The sequence below is a fragment of the Pectinophora gossypiella genome, chromosome 25, assembly GCF_024362695.1.
Source record: "Pectinophora gossypiella chromosome 25, ilPecGoss1.1, whole genome shotgun sequence".
NCBI lineage: Eukaryota > Metazoa > Arthropoda > Insecta > Lepidoptera > Gelechiidae > Pectinophora > Pectinophora gossypiella.
Genome location: NC_065428.1, coordinates 576,929 through 597,338, shown reverse-complemented (window position 1 = coordinate 597,338; position 20,410 = coordinate 576,929). Strand labels below are relative to the sequence as shown.

The following is a 20,410-nucleotide window of genomic DNA, read 5'->3' as shown; positions in this document are numbered from 1 at the left end:
CACTGGTCACTCGTCAATGTCACGTCGATCTCACGACAATTTCATTGTCAGTGTCATGACACCACATTGATCTCACGTCAATGTCACGTCGATTTCACGGCAATCTCACGTCAAGGTCACGTCAATCTCACGTCAATGTCACGACACCACACTGGTCACTCGTCAATGTCACGTCGATCTCACGACAATTTCATTGTCAGTGTCACGACACCACATTGATCTCACGTCAATGTCACGTCGATCTCACGACATTCTCACATCAACCTCACGTCAATGTCACGACACCACATTGATCTCACGTCAAAGTCACGTCAATCTCACGGCAATGTCACGACGATCTCGCGTCATCACGTCGACACCACATTGATCTCACGTCAATGTCACGACAATCTCATTGCCAGTGTCACGACACCACATTGATCTCACGTCAATGTCACGACAATCTCATTGTCAGTGTCACGACACCACACTGGTCACTCGTCAATGTCACGTCGATCTCACGACAATTTCATTGTCAGTGTCATGACACCACATTGATCTCACGTCAATGTCACGTCGATCTCACGACATTCTCTGCCAGTGTCACATCAATCTCACGTCAATGTCACGACACCACATTGATCTCACGTCAAAGTCACGTCGATCTCACGGCAATCTCACGTCAAGGTCACGTCGATCTCACGTCAATGTCACAACACCACATTGATCTCTCGTCAATGTCACGTCGATCTCACGTCAATGTTACGACAATCTCGCGTCATCACGTCGACACCACACTGATCTCACGTCAATGTCACGTCGATCTCACGACAATCTCACGTCAAAGTCACGTCGATCTCACGGCAATCTCACGACAATCTCGTTGTCAATGTCACGACACCACATTGATCTCTCGTCAATGTGACGTCGATTTCACGGCAATCTCACGTCAAAATCACGTCAATGTCACGACACCACACTGGTCTCTCGTCAATGTCACGTCGATCTCACGAGAGAGTTTTGTCGGCGTCGGGAAGTGACGACCCCACCGCCCACTGGTGGCCTATGTCACTAGTGCAGTCAGTCCATGGATGGTCCACCATTCTCACACAAGTCCCTATCGGTGATGGAAGGCGAGCAAAGCCGATAGGCTAACGCATCCGGCTTCTACAGCGGTGGGGCAAGGCAAAGGGGAAATGCCTCAAAGGGCGCACGTCTGGATCCTTTTAGTGGCGTGCGGCCAATCTCCTGCGGCCTCTGCCTTCTGCCGGTCGTACCGGCTGTCCGGTCCATCGGCACCGGGAGGTTGAGGAGGAGAGAGTGGACTTGTACCAGCGCAACTACTTGTTCACTATAATACACTCACGCGCAGATGACTCCTGCATGTTTATTTGGATTTCGAGCGCAAGACCTACGGCGATGGTGAGCTAATGGTGGGGGGAGGATATGGTGTGTCCGAACCTTAGTTGGCAGCTGCACGTAGGCGGTCTTCTGGTGATGGTCGCTCCATGTCCCGCTTGAGACAGGGGACTGGTTCGGCAGCTCAGTTGACGACAAAGCAGCCCTATTTAGGGAGCGCTCTGCTTTCTCCAATCCGGGGAGGGGCCTAGAAAAGGTGGCCCAAACATAGTCTGTCTCTTCTCCAAAACAGGTGGCAAACCGCGGTCACCTGTCACCAACTGAATGCGGTCGAAAGAAGACACAAAAAAATATTGAAAAAATCCTTATAATAGGAACATGGAATGTTCGCACCCTTCTGGACAACGACTTGAATCTGTGTCCAGAGAGAAAGACAGCTCTAATCGCGCGAGAACTGAGCAGATACAATATAGATATTGCCGCAATCAGTGAGACGCATCTCAGTGATTCTGGTGAGTTGTGTGAGCAGCTTGGAGGTTACACCTATTATTGGAGCGGCAAACCCGAGTCTGAGAGGGCTGGAAGTGGAGTAGGATTCGCTGTTAGAAACCACCTGGCGCGAAAATTACAGGAACTTCCAAAGGGCATAAATGATAGAATCATAACTCTACGACTTCAACTATCACCGAAGAAGTACATACACCTTATAAGTGTATATGCCCCCACACTGCCATCTCCGGACGAAGAGAAAGCCAAGTTCTACTTCGAACTAAAGCAAGTCCTCAACAAAATACCTTCTGCTGACAGAATAATTCTGCTGGGTGATTTTAACGCTCGTGTTGGCAAGGATCACGGTGCTTGGGATGGGGTTCTTGGGAGGCACGGAGTCGGGAAATGCAACGACAATGGTCTTGATCTCCTTACCCTCTGCGCTGAGTTTGATCTCACCATCACAAATACATGTTTCCGTTTGCCTGAGAAGTTTAAGACCACGTGGATGCATCCAAGATCCAAGCACTGGCACCTCCTGGATTACGTGATAGTACGCAAGAGAGATCTCAGTGAAGTACTGACCACCCGCGCAATGAGAGGTGCCCAGGGCTGGACTGACCATCGACTTGTTCGATCGAAACTGCGGTTGCAATTAAGAACACCACGTCGAGCTGCCCACAAGATCCCAGCGAAATTGGACTGTCAAAAGTTAATCCACGATGTACAACTAACGGAGGAGCTAGATGATGCTTTCAATACCGATATGCCAGACATCGCAGAAGACGCGCCTGTCGATGAGAGATGGCGTTCTTTCGCTGAACATCTCCATAGTTGTGCTCTACGAGTTATTGGGAAACCAGAACGGAGAAACCAAGATTGGTTCGATGATTCCGACATGGAAATCAAGAAGCTCGTGGAGAACTACAGACGCAGTCTTCTCTTATCAGATGTTTCTGAACGGAGGAAAGCTCATCATAGCCTTAAAGAAAAAGTGCGTGCTCTCAAGGATAAGTGGTGGGTGGACAAAGCCAATGAAATACAGCTTTATGCTGACACCAATCAGTCCGGCAGGTTTTTTGAGAGCCTCAAGACTGTTTTCGGCCCACGAATTTTGAAAACAGCTCCAATGTACAGCAAGGATAAAACCCAACGTTTCACAGACCAAAAAGACGTACTTGCCCGTTGGGCGGAACATTTCAACGATGTTTTGAATCCCATTGGTCAGTCCACCGACTTGTTGTACATAGACTCTCTTGAAAGCCTACCAACCGCCGAAAATCTAGCGGAACCACCAACTTTTGACGAATTTGTTGCCGCGCTAAGGAGAATGAAGAATGCTAAGGCACCTGGGATGGATAGCCTACCGTCTGAATTGTACAAATATGGCGGCCCACACATTAACAACACGCTATTCGACTTCATCTCGAAGATATGGGAGTGTGAAATCGTCCCGCAAGATTGGAGGGATGCTTCCATTTGCAAGTTGTACAAAGGCAAAGGTGACATAGCCGATTGCAGTTCGTACAGAGGCATCTCTCTACTCTCAGCAGCTGGGAAGATTTTGGCCCATATTATCAACACCCGTTTATCCCACCACGCAGAAAATATACTCCCGGAGACCCAATGTGGTTTTCGTCCGGGTAGAGGTACGGTCGATGCCATCTTTGTTATTAAACAAATTCAGGAAAAAAGCCTGGAACAATACCGTCCTCTCTACATGTGCTTTGTTGATTTAGAAAAAGCCTTCGACAGAGTGCCGCGTGTGGCCTTGTGGATTGTGCTTAAGAAAGCTGGTTGTCCTGAAAAGTTACTAAACTTGATACGCCAATTTCATGACGATATGATGGCGAGAGTTCGACATGGAAGTGACTTTTCAGACCAATTTCCTGTAACCAGTGGCGTGAAACAAGGCTGTGTCCTGGCTCCTACTCTGTTCTCCTTATATTTTGCCTCTGTTACGCGTGACGCTTCGAGGACTTGCAATGGCTCAATAGAAATCAAGTCCAGAACGGACAAGAGCATTTTCGATCTCTCTCGCCTTAGATCTAAACGGCAGGTAACCAAACTTTCAGTTACGGATATCTTGTACGCTGACGACGTTGCTCTTATGGCTGATTCTATTGAGTCTCTCCAAAGTATCGTAACATCCTTAAGCACTTCATGCCGCAGGTTTGGGTTGGTTATAAGCATCAGCAAAACCCAAGTATTGAAACAACCACCACGAGGATGCCACGGGGATCCTTCTAGTGTTGCTTTAGATCGCGCAGTGCTGGAGGAAGTTCCAAACTTCAAATACTTGGGCACTAGAATACGTAGTGATAACACCTTGGCATCGGAGATACCGGCCCGAATAGCAAGTGCGGCAGCGGCCTTTGGAAAACTTAGGGCACGTGTTTGGAACTCACACGATATTAAGCTGCAAACTAAAATATTGGTTTACAAAGCAATCATCTTGCCCACATTACTATATGCCGCAGAGACTTGGTGCTGCTATAAGGCAGACATCAGGCGATTAGACACCTTCCATCTCAGATGTCTAAGGTCTATTCTGCGCATCAAGTGGCAAGATCGAGTTCCAAATACAGAAGTGCTGCGTCGTGCTGGCCTGTCCGGGATAGAAGCGCTCATTATGAAGCACCAGCTGAGATGGTGTGGGCACGTCTTGCGAATGGATGACAGCAGATTGCCGAAAGCAGTTTTCTATTCCGAGCTTTCTAGCGGGAAACGAAAGCAGGGCGGGCAATACCTGCGTTACAAAGACGTGCTCAAGCGCAACCTTGTGGCTTGTGATATTCCACCTGATAGTTGGGAGGAGCGAGCTCGTCTTAGACCGGAATGGCGTTACACTGTCCACAAAAACGTGGAACTGTACGAAAAGAAGCGTTTAGAAGATCTTGACGTAAAACGTCAAATACGGAAGACTCGACACAAGCCCTCCTACAACTATACATTTAATTCTGCTGGCCAGTTATTCTGTGCGCCATGTGGCCGAATCTTCAAATCGAAGTTCGGTTTTGCTAGTCATATTAGAGCCTATCATAACATCGACCTGGGATAGACATTTAGGAGTCGCCGTCGCCGGACACGGCTTGGATGAGGATGATCTCACGACAATTTCATTGTCAGTGTCACGACACCACATTGATCTCACGTCAATGTCACGACAATCTCATTGCCAGTGTCACGACACCACATTGATCTCACGTCAATGTCACGACAATCTCATTGTCAGTGTCACGACACAACACTGGTCACTCGTCAATGTCACGTCGATCTCACGACAATTTCATTGTCAGTGTCATGACACCACATTGATCTCACGTCAATGTCACGTCGATTTCACGGCAATCTCACGTCAAAATCACGTCAATGTCACGACACCACACTGGTCTCTCGTCAATGTCACGTCGATCTCACGTCAAAATCACGTCAGTGTCACGACACCGCATTGATCTCTCGTCAATGTCACGTCGATCTCACGACAATGTCACGACAATCTCGTTGTCAATGTCACGACACCACATTGATCTCTCGTCAATGTGACGTCGATTTCACGGCAATCTCACGTCAAAAACACGTCAATGTGTCACGACAATCTCATTGTCAGTGTCACGACACCACATTGATCTCACGTCAATGTCACGACAATCTCATTGTCAGTGTCACGACACCACACTGGTCTCTCGTCAATGTCACGTCGATCTCACGACAATTTCATTGTCAGTGTCACGACACCACATTGATCTCTCGTCAATGTCACGACAACCTCATTGTCAGTGTCACGACACCACATTGATCTCTCGTCAATGTCACGTCGATGTCACGACAATCTCATTGTCAGTGTCACGACACCACATTGACCCCTCGTCAATGTCACGACAATCTCACGTAAATGTCACATCAATCTCATTATCTCAATGTCACGACACCACATCAATCTCACGTCAATGTCACGTCGATCTCACGACATTCTCACATCTATCTCACGTCAATGTCACGACACCACATTGATCTCACGTAAATGTCACGACAATCTCATTGTCAGTGTCACGACACCACATTGATCTCTCGTCAATGTGACGTCGATCTCACGGCAATCTCATTGTCAGTGTCACGACACCACATTGATCTCTCGTCAATGTCACGACAATCTCACGTAAATGTCACATCAATCTCATTATCTCAATGTCACGACACCACATCAATCTCACGTCAATGTCACGTCGATCTCACGACATTCTCACATCTATCTCACGTCAATGTCACGACACCACATTGATCTCACGTAAATGTCACGACAATCTCATTGTCAGTGTCACGACACCACATTGATCTCTCGTCAATGTGACGTCGATCTCACGGCAATCTCATTGTCAGTGTCACGACACCACATTGATCTCTCGTCAATGTCACGACACCACATCAATCTCACGTCAATGTCACGTCGATCTCACGACATTCTCACATCTATCTCACGTCAATGTCACGACACCACATTGATCTCACGTCAATGTCACGTCAATCTCGCAGATATCTCACGTCAATGTCACGACAATCTTGCGTCATCACGATGACACCACACTGGTCTCACGTCAATGTCACGACAATCTTGCGTCATCACGATGACACCACACTGGTCTCACGTCAAAGTCACGTCAATGTCACATTGATCTCACGTCAATGTCACGACAATCTCATTGTCAGTGTCACGACACCACACTGGTCACTCGTCAATGTCACGTCGATCACACGACAATTTCATTGTCAATGTCACGACACCACATTGATCTCACGTAAATGTCACGACAATCTCATTGTCAGTGTCACGACACCACATTGATCTCTCGTCAATGTGACGTCGATCTCACGGCAATCTTGCGTCATCACGATGACACCACACTGATCTCGCGTTAAAGTCACGTCAATGTCACGACAATTTCATTGTCAATGTCACGACACCACATTGATCTCACGTCAAGGTCACGTCAATGTCACGACAATCTCATTGTCAGTGTCACGACACCACACTGGTCTCTCGTCAAAGTCACGTCAATGTCACGACACCACATTGATCTCACGTCAATGTCACGACAATCTCATTGTCAGTGTCACGACACCACCCTGGTCTCTCGTCAAAGTCACGTCAATGTCACGACAATCTCATTGTCAGTGTCACGACACCACACTGGTCTCTCGTCAATGTGACGTCGACACCACACTGATCTCACGTCAAAGTCACGTCAATGTCACGACACCACACTGACCTCTCGTCAATGTGACGTCGATCTCACGGCAATCTCACGTCAAAGTCACAACAATCTTGCGTCATCACGTCGACACCACACTGATCTCATGTCAAAGTCAGGTCAATCTCACGTCAATGTCACGACAATCTTACGTCATCACGACGATGCCACACTGATCTCACGTCAATATCTCTCACGACAATCTCACGTCAATCTCTCGATAGCATCCCGTCGATCTCACGATAATATCACGTCAAAGTCACGTCAATCTCACGTCAATGTCACGACAATTTCACGTCAAAGAGATGTCGATCTCACGACAACCTCACATCAATGTCACGTCAAAGTCACGACAATGTCGCGTCATCACATCGACACCACACTGATCTCACGTCAATGTCAAGTCGATCTCACGTCAATGTCACGTCGATCCCACGTCAATGTCCTGTCAAATGTAAAAACTTCAGGTTAGGTAAGCGGACCCTGTGAATAACGGAATAATGCTAGGGAGATGATGAGTGCGCTATCGACCATTTAGATGGCTATACGGCTCACATTGGGTTTTTACATTGGGAGTATATTTAGTTTTGGGTATATGTATGAAATCAGAATCATTTAATCAAGGTAAATTTTTTATCATTGATAAACTTGTTGAAGGTCAATGTAACATTTTTGAATTTCGTCATTTCGCAAGGTGTTATGGCTGAGGAGAAGAAATGACAAGAAACTGCAACTCAACACATCTTTTAAATCAATGAGGGTACATTACAAGTTATTTAATAACTAGAGGAACACATTCAATACCAGACATTTTTATCATTTAGGTACTTAATCGTTAATCTTATAATAAGCTTTTTTACATAAAGTAAGCTTCGCACGAGCTTCATATTGTCTCAAAGCGTGTAGAAATTTGACCAGCGAACAATTAGCACGGGACACAGCAGAGAGCTGAAATGAATAGTTTATAGTAACATCTGCAATGTAGATTGGAGACAGGACGTGGTAATTGTCACACCACTTGGCTACATGCTGACCAATAACGTGGACAATGTTCATCATCAGTTTCTGCCTATATTTTATCTTTCTTTTCTTGTGAGTTTCGAAGGTATTGTGACTTAACCTGTATTGAGCTTCCCGACTGAGCATCCTCAGGCCTGTTGTCTTTAATTTTGTATCGGGTGAGAGCCCTCAGTGCTCCCCATTTGTCCGGCCAAGTAGTTAATGCCATTTGCGGCAAACCTACAGTCATGTCAAAAAGAAATGTATTGAGCTTTTTTATGTTAAAACATTTGTTAAAAATCTGTTACGTGCTCATTACGAGTTTCTGTGTAGATATGAATATAACATATTTTATCCTTTAAATTAAATACTTATGTTATGAAATCTATTTGGTACAATAGAGCTCTTGATAGAACTTTACAATAAAACTAGCTGAAATTGCTGTAAAATCTACGCTTAAGGCCATTTAATTGTATTAAATTTTATCCTTTAGTAGTTTACAGGAAACTATTGTCTTATCTATATGTAATGTCACATATAATTTTGATATATACGTATGATAAAAATGTTGCATGTATGTATGTACATATTTATATATATATATTTTTTATTTATTTATATATGTATTTATATATTTTTTTTATGTCCCGTATGCCTATTGTATTATTGGTGGTGAGACTATTGTCGTTAACAGGCACATAACATGAAAACCAGCCCATATCAATTATCCAAGATCCAACCATGAATTCAAACTCATAAAGACGAATTTCGTGGTTTACCCGAACGGAGATTCGAACCCGTCACTTTAATATGTACTCGTATGTGCAAAGTTTTAATGTTATGTTCATTATTTTTGTCGACCGTGTGTATAAATCATTGTCTCGGAGCCAATCCAGACGACCCGACATTTGATTTGTAGATGCAGCTGCCGACGTGATGCATTTTCATGCACTTATCTTGTTAATGTTATTGTGCAAGTTGCAACCATCTCTTTCTTAATAAGGATACACATAATAAGCTCATTAAGAATTTGCCAGGAACCTTGTTACTTTGTTCTCGTTGAAGTTGTTTTCTGTGGATTGTATGTGAAGCAGGGATATATAAGAGTTAAGTTACTTATTTTTGTCAGGGAGCTCATAAAACACTGTTTCGGTGATTAAATCACATAAACTCTTTATTTTTCACTTTTCTTCCACCGACTGCAATTGGTATACCATTGTATTTAAGTTTATATACATATGTAATACAAACTGGACTTAAAAAAAAGAAAGGAAAACATGAAACAGTAGGAGTAGGGCCCTGTGCTGGGAGGTTTTCTGGCCACGTCTTTCCCTCAGCGTTACAGCTTCCGATGTGGTAATAATTTTACAGCCAGTTAGGTACATAATGGTGCTAATTCCTGTAAACACCATCTAATTTTATTTTAAGTTATATCTGTCATTTTCTTATCCGCCGAAAAGGAAAGGGACGGGTAATCGACAAGCATAAAATTTATGGAACACACGTCAATTTTAAGCACAAATCTAAAACAACCGTCTAAAAATTCGCCCGGGTTATTCATTTATTTACTCATTCTTCCTAAAATTAAGAGCTGTCAATCATCCGTCCCTTTCCTTTTCGGCGGATAAGAAAATGACAGGTATAACTTAAAGTAAAATTAAGAGATGTCTGCAGGAATCGGGGCCAATATGTAATTTAATTTTTGATGTTCAAAAAGCGCTAACTGTGTAAACCTTCTTCTATCGTGTGGGGTTTATGGAATAGGATTTTTTTTATGTAATTATATACAAAGATATTATTAGATTATATTAAAGTTTATTTATTATAAACGGTATTAAGCAACGACAATTTAGTTAAACAGACTACCTTTAGAGGTCATATGAAGGTCAAATAAATACACGATTATTGCTAAAATAAATAACATCGGGATGAAATCATCTCAAATCATCCGGGAGCTAAAAATAGAGAAATAAAGCTAATTAAGACGAAATCTCTAAATTGTTTTAGAATAAGCGTATTTTTTTTCTCTTAAGTACATACCGAATTACATATCCGCCTTTAACATTTAAGTAGAAGAGTTAATTATGTAAAATGTCTAAGCTTTTCTTTGAAATTCTAAAGTTTCCTTTTCAAAATTAGAAATTACAGCATTTTCCCTAGACTTAAAGCCTTCCTTAGATAAGAATTAAGCGCTATCATTTATCAAAGCTAGCATCAAGTAAAATTAAGGTTTTCTCAGACAGCCAACAAAAAGCTTCTTGAATCTAAGCTTCGTTTAAAAGCACACGGAAGGAAGTAGCTAATTAATTATGAATAAATTCCTTTTGAAATATTATGCTAATGGCCGACTTTCAGGGGTGCTAGTGATGGGACGAAGTCACGGCGAAACGGAAATAAAATGAAATGTAAATTTTTACAGTAATCCATGGCAAAAGACATCTCTTTTAGAGATAAGGCTACCTTTTGTAACTATCTTTGTTTCTTTTATCAATGTATGTAAAATATTGTTATATACACGCCTGTAATCTGTAATGGTCTAGGCAGAGCCACAAATAATCACAAATAATACTAGATCACGACTTTGGCAAGTCAGAGGTACATCAAGATGAACTAAGTATCCACACTTCACCGAGCTTTTTGTTAGACCAACGCGATGGGCGGTGAGCCGTGTCGTCGTCTATAATGGTCGAGTCAACTGTGTCAACGAATACTGCACTTAAATTACAAGTCTGATATTGGAATCCGAAGCGGCGTCTCTCCTCGCTTGCTAAGCAAGGTGACAGACAGGACCACATTTTTTTTTGACTTGACTTATTGTAAATTTGCCACAGGTGGCATTAACTACTTGGCTGGACAAATGGGGAGCGCTGAAAGCTCTCACCCGGTACAACGTTTAAGACAATAGGCCTGAGGGTGCCCAGTTGGGCGCGAACCTCGGCTCAGGGCGTCGTTTGAGAGGAAAAATATTTGAAAGAATCGACCCTAGTGGGTCGATAGCGATAAGCGTTGATTGAGGGAAGTCGTCGACCACGCCGGCGGGGTGGGTATCGGGGTCCTAGACAGGACCACAGTGTTTATAATCAGGTAAGTAAACTTATTCCGTGTAATTTTAAAAAAATAATATCCGATTTGTTGTCGATACATTGTCGAAAATAGCGAAAATTCTTCCCATCACTAAACCTGCCGCGCTGATGGGAAATCTATTTGTTATGCTAAGAGGCATAAGGTCGAGATTAGTGTCCCCCAACTCAAATTGCCACAAATTTTATTACATAATAATGGGCCTGTCGTCACCCTGTTGTTTCAATATTGTTAGTTCACTTGGTGATAGGATTTTAACTTCTTTAAAACAGCCCTTGTAGGTCATTGACATCCAGGGGGGTTAAAATGGCCACATCAGGTTTAAAGAATATTTATTTCTCAACACAAGACATACAATGTCACTTAATATATGAGAAAAAAGTTATAACAATAAAATGTAGGCGAGTCAAATATTATGACACCTCACAGAGACAGTAGAATATTAAGAAAACAACGACACATTCACCACATCCACCTAGGTATTTTAAACACCAATAGTTTTGAAGTGAAGATTAATATTTGTTTGTAGATATATATTGGGCAAGTTTGGTTTTAAATGTGGGAATGAGTCTGCCTTTTTTATGTGTTTAGGTAGGTTATTATACAGCTTTTTTTGCCATAGTTGGTCCGAGTCTTGGGTAGAACAATAAAACTGGCTCGTCGTGTCAAGCGCTTGTGTATTTGTTTTGACTGTATGAATGTTATCGATGTGTGTATGCTTTTGTTTATCACTTTCCGTACGAGAATGCAAGTATGGTAAACGTATAGTTGTTTTAAAGTCATTAGGGCTGTCTCTTTATATATCTTAGCCGTTGAAGTGAGGTACGGATAATGAAATAACAGTTTGATAAGTTTATTTTGAGCACATCGAAGCAATTCATCTAAGAAAGCAATATTGCTATTTGTCATTTGTTTGCATGGCGCACTTACTGTTATATGCGCAAATGTCAAATTGCAATATTGCTTTTTTAGATGAATTGCTTCAATGTGGCCTTTTTAGCCCCCCTGTAAACAAATAGACTCACATTCACTATAGAGTTTTTCCAAAAAAAGTGTCATTAAGTTTGTAGATAATTTTTTTGACATGACTTATTGTAGATTTGCCGTAGATGGTATTAACTACTTGACTGGCCAAATGGGGAGCGCTGAGGGCTCTCACCCGGTACAAAATTTAAGCCAACATGCCTGAGGGTCCTCAGTTGGTCGCGAACTTCGGCTCAGCGTCGTCTGAGAGGAAAATATTTGAAAGAATTAGTCGACTATAATGGGTCGATGGCGATAAGCGCTGAATGAGGGAATTCGTCGACCACGACGGCGGGGTCGGTATCGGGGTCCTGAAGTGTTAGTTATTTAGATAGTATAAGTTCGTTCCTCACTGACGTAAGTTAGTAGACGTTACATGAGCCATTTCAGGCAAAAGGCTTCAGAGATGTTGCTTCAAATCCAGTGTAGCGACTACCAATTTACTTGAGTATAAATTGTCAAAATCAACAGCTTAACGTGTCTTCCGAAGCACGGAGTCAAGACCACAAACCACCGATATAAACGTAACCAAAGTAGAAAACATAAACTGAATGTTTTTTTTTTTTCTGTGGTATAAAGGTTGGAGCGTTGCCGCTTGATCTGGAGGTCCCGAATTCGATTCTAGTGGAGGCATATCAGAATACTATGAACATAACATAAACTCACGACTATATCCCAATTGGGGTAGTCAGAGGTACATCCGTCGCAAGATGAACTAAGCACCCACGCCTCACCGAGCTTTCTGTTAGACCAACGTGATAGGTGGTGGGTGAGCCGTATCGCCGTCTATAATGGTCGAGTCAAATGTGTTAGTTTATTAATTTATTTATTCACATTTACATTTAACAATAAATGGTATCATTACAGGATTCAATCCCAAATCGATATCATTGCATATAAGACAATTTAGACAACAATGATAACAAATAACAAGACAAGCTAAATCCTTGCATATTTTTCAAAATCTTCTTCGTTATTATTTTGAACGTCAGTGTGGTTACTCATAAATTATTATTTACTGCTTTTATATATGTATATTTATAGATTTTCTATTTTCCTTTTTTTTTTTGTGTCTTGAATGTACTCCGAGGTTACTCTTATATCCTTTTTTTATTTTTTTTAATTTTTTTTTTAAAGGAAGAATTGTTAATGGTTCTGTTTTTATAATGAAGTGTCATCGTCTGAATCTCTTGAGTTGCTTATTATTAGGTATTTTGTGTGTACTATTTATATAAGTAGGTATATATGCTAGGTTATGTATATAGGTTAGGTATATATTATATTTGTAAGTATGTTATATATTTATTTGCATGTATTTGTTGTTAAGTTGTATGCATAGTTTGTACCCGCAATCTTTCAATTTTTTTTTTTACCTTTTTCCTCACCTTATGGTTGTCTGGAAGAAATCGCTTTAAGCGATAAGGCCGCCATTTGCCATGTACTTAGTTAAGAGACTTTTGTAATTATTTCTTTTTATTTTGGTGCAATACAGTGTATTTGTATTGTATTGTATTGTAATAATGATTTTTCTTTCTTTCTTTCTTTCTTTCTAATAAATTAACCAATTACCTATAAATTAAATATAGTTGTGTTATGAAAGGTGGACAATACTCACTCGCGGCCTGTGGAGCGTCGTAGCTGACGTTGGTGTTTTGCTCCACCATGGTGGAGTAGCGAGTCTCCAGGCAGGAGTCTTCAGACTGTGACGTGATCCAGTTGGCGAGGCGCTGCACTTCGTTTGCTGCGGATGAGACGGCCTTGTTATTCACATAACGGTGAATAAACATGGAAGCATTCTTGTTCAAAATCATACCACGGAGCTGGCTGCCTGTGGAGCTGGTTTTGGGCGGGCTTCAAAATCACAGCGTCAATATAATAAGCATTATGCCAATATGGTATTTAATCGGCGCGCGCCAGCGCTTGTCATATACCGGTATGCAAACTTATTTACATAACGACGTTAGTGGCTAAGCACATAGGTAATTGGGTACTTTTCTGGGTCAAAGATAAATAATAAAATTCTGATTAAGTACTAAATAAACCACTAGACCACCGAGGCTGTCATCAACCGGAGGGGGTATGGAGCATACTCCACCACGGTGCTCCAGTGCGGGTTTGTGGAGGTGTTTTTTATGGCTAATAGCCGGGACCAAAGGCTTAACGTGCCCTCCGAAGCACGGAATCATCTTACTTTTTCGGACAATCAGGTGATTCAAGCCTGAAAAGTCCTTACCAAACAAAGAACAGTCTCACAAAGTGATTTCGACAATGTCCCCATCGGGAATCGAACCCGGACCTCCAGATCGTGAGCCTAACGCTCTAACAACCCCCTCCGGTTGATTGAAGGGAGGCCTGTGCCCAGCAGTGGGACGTATATAGGCTGTTGATGATGATGATGATGACTAAATAAAGACAGATCTAAAGGTGACAAAAAACGTATTCTTTTTTCTATTTAACTTATTTATTTACAGAACAATTGACATTTGCGCATATAAAAGTAAGTGCGCAATGCAAACAAATTTCAAATAGCAATATTGCTTTTTAGATGCTTCGATGTGGCGTTTTTAACCTCCCTGCTTTTAATTCTTTCCAAAAAGCTGCTTTTAAAAATATCAGAGCGGAATGAACTATCATTCTTAAGTCATTATATTGGCGACTCATTCTGCCCCTAAGGACTCACGTTCACTTTCATCAGTCAATACGTCGCAGGCAGCAGCAATGTCCCCAGGAGTGGCATACTGCACCAGGCTGGCGAACGCCTCCGTGATCGCCCAGTAGAACGTGGCTCGGTCTAGGGGCGATGACGCCTGGATTGCAGCGCACGTGCTGGAAATAACAGTAATTGTTAAGAAAAGAATGGGAAAAGATGTTACAGAGGAACATCATCATATTCTATTCTAAATAAACATATTCTAACAGTAGATACAGATGTACAGGTAAATAATTAAGACACAAGTACTTAGAACACATAATAATGGGTTCTTACCGCGTTTAAACCAGGGGAGTAGGTAGATCCATAATTTTCTACGGGCAGACATATCTGTGAAATTATGGATCTACCTACTCCACTCCAATCTCATCAGTCATCCCGTGATCATGGCACTTGCAACAGTGTCGAAATATCGGGAGTCTCATATCCCTGATTCATTTAGGAGACACCTCCTAAATTTACTTTAAGTTATACCTGTCATTTTCTTATCCACCGAAAAGGAAAGGAACGGATGATTGACAGCTCTTCATTTTAGGAAGAATGCGTAAATGAATGAATAACCCGGGCTAGCATGCAAACCATTTGACGTGTGCTGTCAACATAATTCTGGCGGGTTATTGGGCAATGCAAAATTTTTAGACGGTTGTTTTAAATTTGTGCTTAAAATTGACGTGCGTGCGTGCCATAAATTTTATGCTTGTCGATTATCCGTCCCTTTCCTTTTCGGCGGATAAGAAAATGACAGATCTATAACTTAAAATAAAATTAGATGGTGTTTACAGGAATTAGCACCATTACGTGTTTTAATTATGATAATAAATAAATAAGTACTTAGATTTTATGGTCCTGTGGTGTGTGGTGGTGTGGCGGCGTGCATGTATGAAGCGATTGATGAATGTGGAGGAAGCAAGAGAAGTGTGTCAGGATCGAAGCAAATGGAATTCTATAGTCTCTGCTTACCCCGGTGGGAAATAGGCGTGAGTTTATGTATGTATGTATGGTCCTGTGGTTCATCAGGTCGCTTCTCAAAAGGGGAGTATTGATTCGAACCCCGCTCCCGGACTTGCACCAATTAGTTATTGTACAGTTTCACAGTTCACAGTAACACATTTAAGACAACAGGCCTGAGAGTGCCCAGGTGGGCGATAACCTCGACTCAGGGCGTCGTCTGGGAGGATTAATTCTTTCAAATATAAAGAATTAATCGACCCTAGTGGGACGATAGCGATAAGCGCTGAATGAGGGAACTTTTACCACTAACACTAGTAAGAAATATTTATCCAGGGTATCGCGGGAACTAGGGAGCACACAAGAAAACATGTCTATTCGCTACTCGCCGTTTAATCGAAGAGAACTACCTTCATACATAAATAATAAACTAGGACAAATCTACCTACATACATTACACACTAGGTAAATCTTAGGATTTCCCGTTTTTAGGGCATTTACTTAGATCATCTTGCGATGGGTACCTCTGACTACCCCAATTGGGATATAGTGGTGATCTTATGTTATGTTTTATGATGTGTTACTTAGGTCTTACTTGAACATCTGCTGTATTGCTGCTACCCCGCTATTAGTATCGAGTAAAGCTTCAAGAACAGCAATAGCATCCTCTATGGCCGTCACACACTGCTCACCCCCTTGGCCTCGTAGAGCCGTGGTGACCACTTCCAGGTATTCTGTGGGGACGACATCAGTCACATTAAATTTGTATAGATTAGGTTAATTGACCTTCAACAAGTTAGAATAAATGATTCTGATTCTGATCCTGGGGCGGTTTTGGGGCGGCGGCGTCATCCATTCTTGTCAAAATATGACAGTGTTAGGACATATCTCGCTGATCTTACGTTCATCTCACATCGACATCACGTCCATCTTACGTCAATTTCTTTCTTTCTTTCTTTCTTTCTTTCACTTCAAAGTCACGTCGGTCTCTCAAAGTCACATAGTTCTCACGTCAAAGTCACGTCGATCTCACTTCAAAGTCACATAGTTCTCACGTCAAAGTCACGTCGATCTCACGTCAATCTCACGACAACGTCACGTCGGTCTCACTTCAAAGTCACATCGTTCTCACATCAAAGTCACATAGTTCTCACGTCAAAGTCACGTCGATCTCACGTCAATCTCACGTCAAAGTCACGTCGACCTCACGTCAATCTCACGACAACGTCACGTCGGTCTCACTTCAAGGTCACATCGTTCTCACGTCAAGGTCACCTCGATCTCACTTCAAAGTCACGTCGATCTCACGTCAAAGACACGTCGATCTCACGTCAATCTCACGACAACGTCACGTCGGTCTCACTTCAAAGTCACATCTTTCTCACGTCAAAGTCACCTCGATCTCACTTCAAAGTCACGTCGGTCTCACGTCAATCTCACGACAACGTCACGTCGGTCTCACTTCAAAGTCACATCGTTCTCACGTCAAAGTCACCTCGATCTCACTTCAAAGTCAAATAGTTCTCACGTCAAAGTCACGTCAATCTCACGACAACGTCACGTCGGTCTCACTTCAAAGTCACATCTTTCTCACCTCAAAGTCACCTCGATCTCACTTCAAAGTCACATAGTTCTCACGTCAAAGTCACCTCGACCTCACGTCAATCTCACGACAACGTCACGTCGGTCTCACTTCAAAGTCACCTCTTTCTCACGTCAATGTCACGTCGACCTCACTTCAAAGTCACATCGTTCTCACGTCAAAGTCACTTCGATCTCACGTCAATCTCACGACAACGTCACGTCGGTCTCACTTCAAAGTCACGTCGTTCACGTTGATTACACGTCAGGTCGATGTCACGACAATCTCACGTCAACTTCTCGTCATCATGTCGATCTCACGTCACGTCTTGTCGATTTCTAAAGTCACGTCGATCTCACGTCATTCTCACATCAATGTCACGTCAATCTCACGACAACGTCACGTCAATGTCACATCAATCTCACGTCATCACGTCGATCTCACGTCAATGCCACGTCGGCCGTGAGGCCGATCGACGATCGATAGATCGATCGATAGATTGACGTGAGTCACGTAACGTCGATCTCACGTCAACGCCACTTTGATCTCACGTCAATGTCATGTCGGTCCCACATCATTCTTACCTTAGTCTTATTTCACTCTGGTGGTTGTCTTGCGCTTGTCTACTTCTGTAGTTCGTATAATAATACATCAGGCTATGTCACTATTTTGTCAATCTGTGTCATTCTTACGTCAATCTGTGTCAAATTATGGCACACTATTTCATACCGGGAAACTCTTCTTGTGCTTGCAGCGGTCCGCTGTCGGAGAAGGCGGCGTACACCAGGTGGGGGTAAGCCAGCCGCATCCACGTGGCCATAGTGCCGGCATATCCACATCCCAGTAGCACCACCTTGCTGTTCCTGGAAACCACAGAGTAAATGATTCAGTATAAAAAGACACAAGTACGAATTTATTTATCGACTAGCTTTCGGCTTGGACTTCGATTGTAGCACGCGGTTTAATTTCCACCCCTTTTTCCAGTCCAAGATAAAAAAATCCTACGAGTAGTAGTCAAAATCACATAAGTCATAACATAGCATCACGCCTATACAGGCATATACCCCCAAGGGGGTAAGCAGGGGCATGAAAATCAGTCTTGAAAGTTTCAGAGTTGAAAGGGTGAAAAGAAGGGAGTTAAGTTCACATTATTTATGGGTTGGTCTCAGAGTATCTAGGTAGCAATATGACTAACTACAATTTTCCCTAGCGTCTCGTTTTTCACGGGGTCCACTTACATAACTTGAAGATTTGACAGGTCCTGTTTTTACGGAAACGACTGCTTATCTGACCTTCAAACCCGAAGATAAACCAGCCCAATTACAGGTTAGGTCATATCCCTCCAAAAAACATTTTTTTTTTGTTATAATTATTAGTATGATTGTATGAATTTTAAGTAATTTATCATTTCCTAACAGTGAGGCAACCTGACTGTTAGGGATGCTGATTTAAGTATATAAATATTAATATAAATCTTACTAACAATTTTTTAAACGTAATAAAATCTACTACTTACTAACTACTTTGTAACTTTTGAAGTCAGCGAATAAAGGCTATTTTCATTTTCATTTCATTTCAATTTATCATTTCTGTGAACAGCTGTGTGTTTATAAGTCATTTCCTTCACTCGTGTCGTGGCGCTATCATAACTGACTCACGAGTCAACAGTCCAAGATTCACTTCTCGAGTCACCTTGTGGCAGGATGCTGTTAACATCAATTATAATTAGCTGAACAGCTGATTCATTCTCTCTGTGGTCGGGACAAGTGCGTTTGGGACTTCACGAGTTATTTATTTTATTAGGTATTATAACTTAACAAAGCATCACGCCTGTATCCCCGAAGGGGTAGGCAGAGATGTATTAGTAGGTATATACATGCATTCCTCAACGTTATGTTTAAGTCCCTTGTGACGATATCAATTATCTATGATCTATTCAAATTCAAACTCCTAAAGTCGAATTTCGTGGTTTACAGCCCGAGTCGAGATTCGAACCCGTGACACTACGGTGCAAGTTACGCGCTGTACGAACAGGGCTATCGCAGATTCCATGTCTACAGGGTGTTAGTGACATCGTAACGACAACTTTGAGGGATGGTTCAGACCATGATTCTGAATTAATATCAAGTGGAATTTTTCATCGCGAAATTCATATTCTTTTTTAAAATTGAAAATAAATAATTTATTTTAGATATAAGTAGGTATAGGTACACAGTAGGAGTGAACATAATAAACCTTATTTCTAAAAAAGGGACGTCAGCTCAGCAATATGTTGTGACACTCCGACATTGGGGGAGCCACAACGCTGATTTTCAGCTGTGCCTCAAAAATACAAAAAAATGTTGTATTTTTTTTGTTTTTTTTTTAATTATTTGAAATTCTGTACTTTTGCGATAGAAAATTCCACTTGATAATAACTTAGAATCATGAGCTCAATCATCTTCCTGAGTATTCGTTACGATGTTACTAAACACCTTGTGTATTCGGATCCATTATACGTTGAATAAATAATGATTGTGATTTCGTACTTACTTGTACTGTCCGTCGTAGAGCTCGTCACCCTTGATAATCTGGATGAACTGGGCCAGGTCTGCCAGCGCCTGGTCGACTGTCAGGAACCGCAGCTCAGAGACACTCGTGTCGCTGGAATAATAGTATATAAATGTTCATCATCACTAATTTAAGAGCCACGCTCTTGTCGGTGTAGCATTCTCCATGCTACTTTTTAGGGAGAAATAGGACAGAGAGTTCCTTCTTGTCTTCCCCTCCGCAGTTTTCTGTCTGACGCGAGTGGGATGGCGACCAAAGTAGTCTATTTCAAAGCCGTACTAGGACTTCTGTCTTCCGCCTTTCTTTGTGTGTGTGTGTTGTTGTTTTTAAATGTTGTATTTACTCGTATTTATTATTGTTGATATGATAACATTGGTGCTAATTCCTGCAGACGCCATCTAATTTTATTTAAAGTTATACCTGTCATTTTCTTGTCTAACC

At 42.1% G+C, this 20,410-nt stretch overlaps 1 protein-coding gene across 3 annotated transcripts in view; it reads right to left on the bottom strand.

Annotated features, from left to right (window-relative positions):
• The window catches only part of LOC126378108 (putative serine protease K12H4.7), a 55,708-nt gene that overhangs the window by 16,720 nt on the left and 18,578 nt on the right, over window positions 1-20,410 (bottom strand). For all 3 annotated transcript variants that reach the window (XM_050026279.1, XM_050026278.1, XM_050026280.1), the window contains exons 4-8: window positions 19,952-20,062; window positions 18,149-18,282; window positions 16,433-16,571; window positions 14,860-15,005; window positions 13,795-13,920 (exon numbers count right to left, since the gene is read on the bottom strand). In XM_050026279.1, the coding sequence (XP_049882236.1) occupies window positions 13,795-13,920; window positions 14,860-15,005; window positions 16,433-16,571; window positions 18,149-18,282; window positions 19,952-20,062 (656 nt within the window). The remainder of the gene's footprint in view (window positions 1-13,794; window positions 13,921-14,859; window positions 15,006-16,432; window positions 16,572-18,148; window positions 18,283-19,951; window positions 20,063-20,410) is intronic.